The sequence below is a fragment of the Montipora foliosa genome, chromosome 5, assembly GCF_036669935.1.
Source record: "Montipora foliosa isolate CH-2021 chromosome 5, ASM3666993v2, whole genome shotgun sequence".
NCBI classification, from domain to species: domain Eukaryota; kingdom Metazoa; phylum Cnidaria; class Anthozoa; order Scleractinia; family Acroporidae; genus Montipora; species Montipora foliosa.
Genome location: NC_090873.1, coordinates 4,675,293 through 4,685,292, shown reverse-complemented (window position 1 = coordinate 4,685,292; position 10,000 = coordinate 4,675,293). Strand labels below are relative to the sequence as shown.

The window sequence follows — 10,000 nt, the reverse complement described above, 5'->3', positions numbered from 1 at the left end:
TACAGGTGTCGAAAAATTTATTTATCCAAAAACTATCGTTTCCCAACTAACACAATTGTCTCTGTCGACCCGTGCCTGCTTTCGCCCATAATTTTTATGTTTCCGCGCGGGGTTCTGGTATAAAATCAGTCTCCGCTGAGGATTCGTCACTTAAGCTACTCGGGCTTGAACCGACAACTCGATCTACTACATCACTTTGCGAGTCAGTTTCGACCTCGGAAAGTGATGTGGTCACTGGTTGCCTCACATTTCTTAGCGGGAGCTGCCGAGGTTGTTAACGCTTCATTGAATTGTGCAGCAAGCTGCCAATGTGCGCTTTGATCATTGCGACCTTTTCAGCTTTCTTCCCTTTGAAGGTGATCTTGTGATGACAAAAGTACAAGGATAGCTCGTCCACCCTCAAGGACGACAGCTTATCGGAACTGTACAGCCGATGTGCCATCAACAGAGTCAGGAGTAGCGGGCATTCTTTTTAGAATGGCGAGTCGGCAAACAGCCACAATAGCCACAAGTTGCTCCATCTGACCTCATGAAATCCTCGCATTCACCACAAGCACATTTCCCTCTTTCTATTCCTCGTACATCCTTGCCCATTTTCAAGTTTTCACCGAACAATCACACGCCACGCAATTAACTACTTTGTGCGCAGCTGAACGCGGTTATATGAGTAACACTTCCTGTTTATTCTCACTTCCGGTCGGCTATTTTAGTCTTGGATAGGTTGAGGGGGGAGGGGAAGGGTCAGATGTTTTTTGTTTGGGTATTTTTGAAGGGTCATGCATTAATCCGTTCCAGGAAGTGGGCGGGCCACGACCTTTTTCGCAAAAAAACTCTAAAATAGCCCGGTCCACCCCCCACCCAATAAAAAACGTACCTTCCCTTAGGAACAAATAAACTGTCTTACAAACTATTCTTTAAGATACTAATTACGGTCTACTACCACGATACACTAACGCCAAATAATTAACACTAACGAAACAAACTATACAGGTATGAAAACAAAGAACCAAAAAAGGAATTTCGTGACAGTGGGGTGAAGGGTTTGTCGTCTAGTATGCCTCGCACCTTTGCTGGAGAAAATTAATTACCGCTACAGAACTGCAGTCATCTGACTGTGCTTATTGTGTAAGTATTATAGAAAGGCGGTTTTACGACTTTGGTAAAAAAGTGGACATTCCAATTTCGGTTCAGTCTGCACCTTTCATACGTACATTTCAGTTGGAATCCTGCATCCTTGTGATCCGCATCATCTTTGCTTCTGTTTCTGTTGTGCTGCTGTGGTTTTCACCCAACACTTCTTTTTGAATTTCCAAGGCCTGTTCAAGCTCCTTTAAACCAGATTTGAAATCGTTTTGAACTTCAACCAACACGTCGCTGAGTAAGACGTGTGACCGTGCAGTGTCCTGATGAAAACCCAACAACTTCTTTCGCAGTTTAAGGGAGTTCCTGCTGTTCTCTACGGCGCCATCAACGTTTGTCTTCGCTAGAGCTTTGTACGAGAGAGCTATGAAGTGCAGAATCGTGGCAGTCCAGGGGTGTTCACCCAGTTGATTTCGGTAAATGGGCAACGTTTCTTTTTCCCAGATATCGATGGCTTTCTGATGGTCTCCCAGTGTGCAATAAGCATCTAACGACGGGAGAAATAAAATAACATGGGTTTTAATTATCTTTATTAAGATTAATGTTTACCATGTGAGCAAAAAGATTAGTATTGAATAGTTGATTAGATTATGCTTCGTGTTATGTTGTTTCCAACGTTATTTTACTGGCTCGTGCAAGTTCCATTGTAGGTGCTACTCGTGTGGTAGTCTCACTTTCAAGAATTTGTCATTTTCGATACGCTTTTTTTTCGCAGTCGTTGGTAGTTTCTTATGTGGTCAATGTTGTGTTGTGGCCACTACCTTATTAAAAATGTTAGTGTGTCAATAGTTAGAAGTCAGAGTAAAGAAGTAAAGAGTTGTTGAGAGTTGAGTAGTAGTTGTTAAAAGTAGAGATGAAGTTGAAATACAATTGGATTGAATGCAATTGATTGTAATTAAACAGTGCCAGTGTACTTTACAAGTAATTCAGAGTCTTGTACTTCTTTCTGTTAAAAGCGGACAGCAGTACACTAGTGCTAGTCTTTCTCCTGCGGCTCGAACACGGTGACAAGTTACTGAATGCAAAAAGCGAATGCAAAAAGCGAATGCAAAAATTTTGAATGTAATGAAGCTGAGAAGCACATGATACTTACTTCCAAGATCACAATACCCCGCGGCTAAATAAAGAGGATCGCCTAGCTTCTCTTTCAGCGCGATTCCTTCATGAATGAGTTCAAGGCCGTCTTCCTTTTCTTCACCCTTGAAGTATCAAAGTTAATTTTAAAAAACGCTTTGAAATTGAAAATGAAACAAACAAACGAACAACACAGGACAACCAAAAATACGCACCGTATCAATAACAGAGCTACGAAAATCGATGAGGCGCGAAGAATCGATTAGATTGCAGGATTTGGACCATTCTTACCTGAAGACAAAGGCATAAGCCAAGTTTAGACAGGATATGCGCATGCGCCTGACAATTTTGCTGCTCTTTTGAAAGTTTCTCGTATATCCCTTTGGCCTCCTTGAACTTGTCAAGACTTTGCTGATTAGGTTTTAAGTGCGCAACATCACACAGGTAACGAAAACCCAGTGACCTTAGGCTGTTTGCAAGTCTCCTCTGATCACCTAAGCCCTTGGCGATATCATAGCATCTTCGGTAAAACTTTAAACACTCAGCTGGCGGCAATAAAACGTTACATAAAAAGTGTAAGACCTCAGTGCTAATAGCCACATCAACGCCAAATGCCCTCTCATCCGTGCTGCTATTCTCGTCCAAATACATGTAGTTCCTTAATGCTTCCATGATGTTTGCCCTGTATTCTCTAAACGAGGAGATGGCACCCATTGCTGAATCCTTCGTAATAAACTCTTTGCTCAATGTCCTAAGCTTTTCAATGAAATGCTCATTAAACTTGTCCTGCGCGGACTTGCCTACTTCATCCATACCAAGATTCTTCCGGTTGGCGCGGCAGTACTCACGGACCAATGGATGCAAGGCATACTTCCCATCTCCCATCCTTTCTAGAAGAGAGCAACCCACCATCGTTGTTTTAACTGTCTCGGACTCCAGTTCGTCGTTAAAATGAATTTCGCTGATATCTTTGACTGAAAACGATGCTGGGAATACTGATAGTTTGATAAGATTTTTTAACAGTGAGTTAGGCAACTTCCCCAGAAACCTACCCAAAGCGTTGTAAACATTTTCTGCCATATTTCGTAGGAATTGTATAGCATCCTCTTTCAGCCACTGGATCAATGCTTCCGGTGAAAAGGATTTTTGGAGTAGGGCCACACAAGGGACAAGAAGGAGGGGTATTCCTCCGCAAAGCTTACCAATTTCCTGGGCATTCTCCTTGGTAATGGGAACTGATCCCTGTAGCAAAAGAGCGCAGGACTGGGGATCCAAAGGGAGGAGAAACTCCTTGTGTACGTTCAATGAGGTGCAGCCTATATCTTCTTGAGATGTGATGATCAGCTGAATGGCTGGAGCTTCCTGCACTACGAAGTTTACGAAACTGTCAAATTCCTCCCTTTCATTCTCTTGTATATCCTCAGTGTTATCGAGAATGATACAAACGTCAGATCCGACAGCTTTTAGTTTTTCTTTCGCTATGCAAACGAGATCGTTACTTCCCGAAATATACCAACCGCTTATCCCACGAATAATCTCGGTACACAGTTGCTCGAGGGTTTCTTGTTTTTCGATAAATAGAAGTGATTTGTTGTATTTGAGGAGGTCGTGACCTACTTTAATTGCGGCCTGTGTCTTTCCTGCTCCAGGAATAGATAGTAGAACAACCATTCGAAATGGCTTCGGCTGTGTGAGTTTTGAAACGATTTCTTCCACGACTTCTTCTCTCCCAGTAAATCTCTGCGTCAAAGGGGGAAGCTTGCTAATGTTCCTCGTTCCAAATTCTGCTGACTCTCCTAAAGATAAGAAAAAAAAAGAGTTTAATTAAGCTGCTAGCCATTTCCGGCGGCAACTAGAAAGGCCGATGACTTAAGCGATTTGCCATTTCTGACCCTTTTACCCGCCAGAAAAGTTTATTGATTACAAACCCTTACAAGGTTAGTCTGCGTTGGTGTCGACCTCAGTTTTATCCTGGGGTCCCATGACACAGTTGAGTCGTTGTGTGTCTATAGCAATACTTGGGTCAATAAAAAAATCAAAGATACACATTTCCATGTACGTACAATGTAACATATTAAAAAAATGGCAAAATTTACTTGTAATCTCGCTTCCTAATACACTTTTAGCTTTCTAGATATTCCAGGGATCTAGTGGCCTTTATTATTGTAAAGCTTATCATTGTAAAAAAAAAAAAAAAAAAAAAAAAAAAAAAAAAAAGACAACAAAAAACAAACAAAGGTGAAAAGGTAGAAGTGTACATATAAATAGTTTTTCTTTTCCTTTATATATTCATGAAAGGTCAGTAAGTTATCAATTATAGTTACCTCTTTCAAACTGGCGTGGCCTGTTGTATGAGATTGCCGGTTCGTCCATACAGGTCTCTTCAGAAAAAGAAACATCAAAATTTAATATTATTAAAGTTCACCAAAAGTGTTGTCAGCAACATTACTAATCATTTGAAACATATTCGGTTTCTCCAAATAATAAGAGGCCTTATATTTGGGCAGAGAACAGGCTGCTAGTGATATTTTGGGGTAAGGACCAAATACAATTTTCATCATCTGAGTCTTGGGAAGATCCTAGTATGAAACCAACATCAAAAGATGTAACATGTAAACGTCAGTAGTTCTAAAAGTAGGGGCGAGTGTAAATGACTTCTGCTTTAGTTTGAAATGCCCCTAAAATGGCAAAAAGTATAAATGAAAGACGGAGTAGCTACGGGAGCAGAAAAATGTGTCTATACATTTTTTTTCTTATGATAAGACAAATTTACAATATTTGTTACCCACAACTTGCACGGCTATTCGAGGTGGGCAACCATAAAACATAATAGAACAAGCTCGATAAGAAACTATAACAAAATAACGTAACTTATTACAAAAATAAGGTGAATCAATTTAACCTGAATATAGAAATGAATAAGGGAAAGAAGGATTAACTGCGCTCAAATCAACATAAACCTCGTCAGTCTCCAAAACCTTCAAGAGTAGTTTGTGCAATTTCCGTTTGAAAAAGAGGTTTACTTAAGTCACGTAGCTTAGGAGGAATCGTATTCCAAATTCTCACACCAATTCTGGAAAAGGAGAACAGTTGTTGATTAATTCTAAATCTCTGGGTGTAAAACTGACCTGTAGTTAAGAATCTGGTACAATAAGAATGGATCTGGTTAGGACGAATGAAATGTTCGGAAATATTTGGAGGAGTGCATTTGTTTAGTGACGTCATGTATTAAAGTAGCAGAGGGTTTAACGTAAAGTAAGTCCAGGGGCAGTATTCCAGAACTGACAAATTAAGGAATGACATGTACTCTAGCTACTATCAGAAAAGTACATAAGACGAAGCGCACGTTTCTGTAAGATTAAGATTTTATTCAAAAGCAAGTTGGCAGCCTGGCCTCAGGAAGATAAACCGTAAGAAACATACGGCTCAATAATAGAACGATAAATGCTCAGAAGAGTTGAAATGGGGACAAAGTGCCGGAGACTTGCAATGATCCCAACACTTTTGCTAATTTTCAACGAGATATAATCAATGTGTTATCTCAAAGAAAGATTGCAATATCTATCAAGACACCGAAATATTTCACATTGTTCTTTACGCTGGAGACAAGTCGTTATCTTCAACTCATTAGGGAGCTTAAGCGACAACAACGGCGACGGCAACGAGAACGTCAGAAATTTGCATATTTAGTGGGTAAAAACAATAGCTGTGCACGCCCTGCACGTGCGTTTGTCACTTTCGTCCATTTCATTGCCGTCGTCAACAAAACAACAACGTCAAATAGCCAAGTTTTTGGTTTTATGAAGAACGTCAGCACTTAGGGATAAAGTTTCATTTTCTCTCCTAAAATGGAGTGCCGTTCCGACTGGTGTCATCTTTGAGGAATTACCACACCCTTGTCATATTAAAAAAAAAGTCACTGCTTACGAGCCAGAAGGCCCATCAGGCCGGCGCTTATCTCCGGTTTCAGTAGCATTAAGCGACTAGGAGCATTTATACTCCCCCCTGGATGCGATGCTTGAAATAGTCACGAAGCGATTAAAATAACGCAAATTTATATTTTGAGATGACGTTCTCGTTGAGGTCGCCGTTCTCGTTGCTTAAGCTCCCTAATGTCGGAAATTCTCAGGTTTACATCAATATTAGCCTTGCTTTGATAGGGGTGAAAAATAACAAAGTTTGATTTGCCAGTATTAAGCGATAATTTGTAAGCATTTAGCCACTCACAGTGTTTAACCAGTTCGTCGTTCACAACAGTTTCAAGTGACTTAAGATATTTGTAAGCATAAAGAAGATTAGTATCATCAGCAAATACTTACTTAATGTACTTAATATTCACATTGTGTGATTTTTTACAAATAAAATTGTAAGATTTTTCGTGAATTGTATGATAGGACGCGATTTGAGGCAGATTATGCGAAATCACAGCATCGCGTTATATCAGAAGCCCTGCTGGGATGTTTTAGGCCCCGTTCAGACTACATGCTCTAATGCCCGGTTCTCGGGAACGGTTCTCGGGAACGGTTCTCGGGTGCCCGAGCTCGGGCACCGTTCCCTGGAACAGGAACTTGTCTGAACACGCCTTCGTAAGTTCCCGCGCTTTTTCTTCCCTGTCAGGCAGTCATCATGATAACGGCCAGTGCAAAGTGGACGAAGGAAGACGTCTATTTTAGTGCCCGGGCACGATGCCTCGGAACGGGCATCTAGTCCGAACGGGGCGCTTTAGAAAGCACCAACAACTGGAACACCCAGCATTAAGTGTGAGTTTTGGATTAATTCCACAAGATCCAGTTGCAAAAGAAATGATGTAACACAGTGATCCGGGTCTATAAAGAAATATTTTCGTCAATTACGGTAGTTGTGATTCAACTTTTATATAGGTGCTACAGAAGATTTGGTACAATTATTTTAATGTGGCTAAATATAATTTAGGCTAAGTTAGACTCGAACTAATGCAGTCAGCGGTTTCACCCCTTACGGTACGTGACCTGCGGGGTGGCCCTTTGGGGATTTGCAGGGCCTTTGCGTCATGTTGCTTTTCTCATGCGTTGTTGCTTGTTGATCTTTGCGGATCAATTGCTCTCTGTTAGCGAATCTTTGCGGATTCTCGCCCCTTCCCGTCCCTCCCGCTTCCTTGGTGATCTCTAGGTAAGTATGGGTCAGGTATTAAAATTGTTGCCACTGATTACTCAGAGTGACGGTGCCAGTTAGCGGTTGCGTAGACATAGACATAGACTTTATTACGACTCCTCTATACGGGGCTATTCTGTCGTATTCTGGCGTGTGGGGGTGGTTCCCGCTTCCAGGGTTGCCATGGATACCTCCCCTTTGGCTTATGGCTTCTGCTCCCCGCTAACCTTTTAGGCCCCAGTTCCCAAGCTCATCTATTTGTGATGAGTTTAATTAACATTAATGATAATTATTGCTATTATCATTTATCACCACACGGACTGCAGGTAGTTATTATGCATTACCTTCAACAGATCGCTTGATGTTCGTTGCATCTCCAGATACTGAAAGGTGATCCAAAGAAGTTGTTGGTTGTCCTTTTTCTGAATCTGGCACAGTGTCTAAGAAAAAAGACAATCATTAGAGAATACAAAGAAAATGCTATTCAAAACACTACATAGTAATGAACTGAAATCCATCCCCACTCCTTAAATGATTAAAGGAACTGCATGACCAGAAATTTGTATCAGTGTGTAGATCCTATTAAAAAATGGTAGACGCATGGAATCATTTTTAGTTTTTATAAATTTTCAATTGTATAGTTATTGTTATTTTTTACTATTATCATATAATAATATATATAACTATTAAAGGAAGTTAAACTTAGTTTCGGGCTTCACAAGTCATTTACACCGCCTTTTGCGACAGTTCTCTTGCATATAGCCACAAAGTGACCACAGTCATCAGGCACCTTAAGGGAATTTCTGAGGAACTACACTCCATGAAAAAAAAAGCGTATTATGTTTAGTAAAGAGAAATTGCTCGAATAGATCCAGGACAGACCACGGACCACAAAGTCTTAATGTGAAGTCAAGCTTTACATGATTTTATGAAGAAAGCTTTTATTTCGCCGTACTCTGTAGACTGAAAAACCAAGCAATTTTATGAACGGATTACATGTACCTTGTCTGCAACAGTAGTAAACGTACACACTACAGCCTTCAATTACATATCTAGTTAATTATAATGAAGTTCGCGCATCATCGAATATACCTAGTCTTTCATATACCGGATCCGAGATAATTAATGTCCATGAAACAAAAGAACAAAGTGAACATAACAACGTTTTGAGCACCAAAGAACAATAGTTAGTAGCGGTCAGATTCCTCTTAATCAGTTTTTAATAATTGATGAAATGTATACGTTTTGATTTTCTTTCTCTAGACAGATCTATTTACAGCTTGTTTTTGTCAAAGTGAGACTGGCAGAAAATATAATCCAAACATCTAATAATTTTATTATATAATCAAATCAACTATTGCTTTCATGTCTGTGTTATGTTTTTGTCTTAATAAGTGTGTGGCAACAACAATAAAAAAATAATAAAAGAAAAAGAACAAACTGACAATACAAATTTTTGGATATGTAAGTGACACACAACAAAATGATACTGCTTATAAGTAAATCACTGTGTTAGTTCAGTCGACTACATACATGTATATCTGAAAGTTTGTTAATCTTGCTTCATTTTTCTTTTCTTTTTTTGGCAGGAGTTAAAGAAAAATTTGGCATAGATTACTTTATGAAGAAATGGTGATGATCTGTCAGTCATTGAATCAACAGTGCCTGGATTCCAAATGAAAAGTAGCAAAAAGTAGTAGTGATTAACAGTAAACAATCTAATTATAGAAAAATTACAAAACACACCGATTTAGAAATGCTTATGCACGAGCCTAAAAATAAACAAACTACGAACTCTCGGAAAGCTTCTAGAAAGTAACGCTAGTCACGCAATGCTATTTTTCGTAACATGACCCCCTTTCAGAAGAAATTTCCTAAATTTATCCTAAACAAGAAAATTTGTTTATTGTCAATAAACTTATTCCTCAGCACGACTCAAGTAGTCTGCTCCAACGTTCTCTGAACCCTTAATGGCCTCAACTGTGAATGAATAACTTTGCAAAAACATAGCCCAACGCATAAGACGTCCGTTGGTGAACTTAGCACTGTTCATGTACTTTAAGGGTTCATGGTTCGTCTGAGGTACAAAAGAAACTCCGTACAAATAAAGATGAAATCTCTTGATACTCCATACAATCGCTAGGCATTCTTTCTCAATTGCAGAGTAGTTTCTTTCTGCACCTGTCAATTTGTTGCTTGCGTAGCAAACAGGAAACAACTTCTCATCATGTTTCTGCATTAATACTGCGTCGATTCCACTGTTGGAGGCCGCCGTCCTTAAGAAATAGGTTTTAGCTGGATCGGGGAGTCGTAGAATAGGCTCACTTGTTAGGTAAGACTTGATTGTTTGGTAGGCTTTCTCTTGTACTTCACCCCACTCAACTTTATTGGGTTGGCCTTTCCTTGTAAGATCAGATACAGAATAAGATCCAGAAATAGATGAGCAAGATATAAACCTTCACGTACACTCAGCACTACACAGCCTGCCGGTTTCAGAGGCAAAGCTAGAAGAGTTCAGAACTGAAACTGCGAAAGACCAAACCCTACAACATTTGAAATGCTTCATTCAACATGGTCCTACGCCCAAAAAGAGTCTCATCCCGGATGTTGTAAACTTACCTTACATATCTTGATGAAATCACAGAAGCACAAGGTA

At 39.9% G+C, this 10,000-nt stretch overlaps 1 protein-coding gene and 1 long non-coding RNA gene across 3 annotated transcripts in view; one reads left to right on the top strand and one right to left on the bottom strand.

Moving 5' to 3' along the window:
• Positions 1-10,000, top strand: part of LOC138003443 (uncharacterized) — a 199,688-nt gene that overhangs the window by 148,256 nt on the left and 41,432 nt on the right. The window lies entirely within an intron of this gene.
• The window catches only part of LOC138003442 (uncharacterized), a 35,481-nt gene that overhangs the window by 5,928 nt on the left and 19,553 nt on the right, over positions 1-10,000 (bottom strand). The window contains exons 6-10 of the mRNA XM_068849515.1: positions 7,689-7,784; positions 4,539-4,595; positions 2,506-4,010; positions 2,234-2,339; positions 1,212-1,627 (exon numbers count right to left, since the gene is read on the bottom strand). Of these exons, the coding sequence (XP_068705616.1) occupies positions 1,215-1,627; positions 2,234-2,339; positions 2,506-4,010; positions 4,539-4,595; positions 7,689-7,784 (2,177 nt within the window). The 3' untranslated portion in view covers positions 1,212-1,214. The remainder of the gene's footprint in view (positions 1-1,211; positions 1,628-2,233; positions 2,340-2,505; positions 4,011-4,538; positions 4,596-7,688; positions 7,785-10,000) is intronic.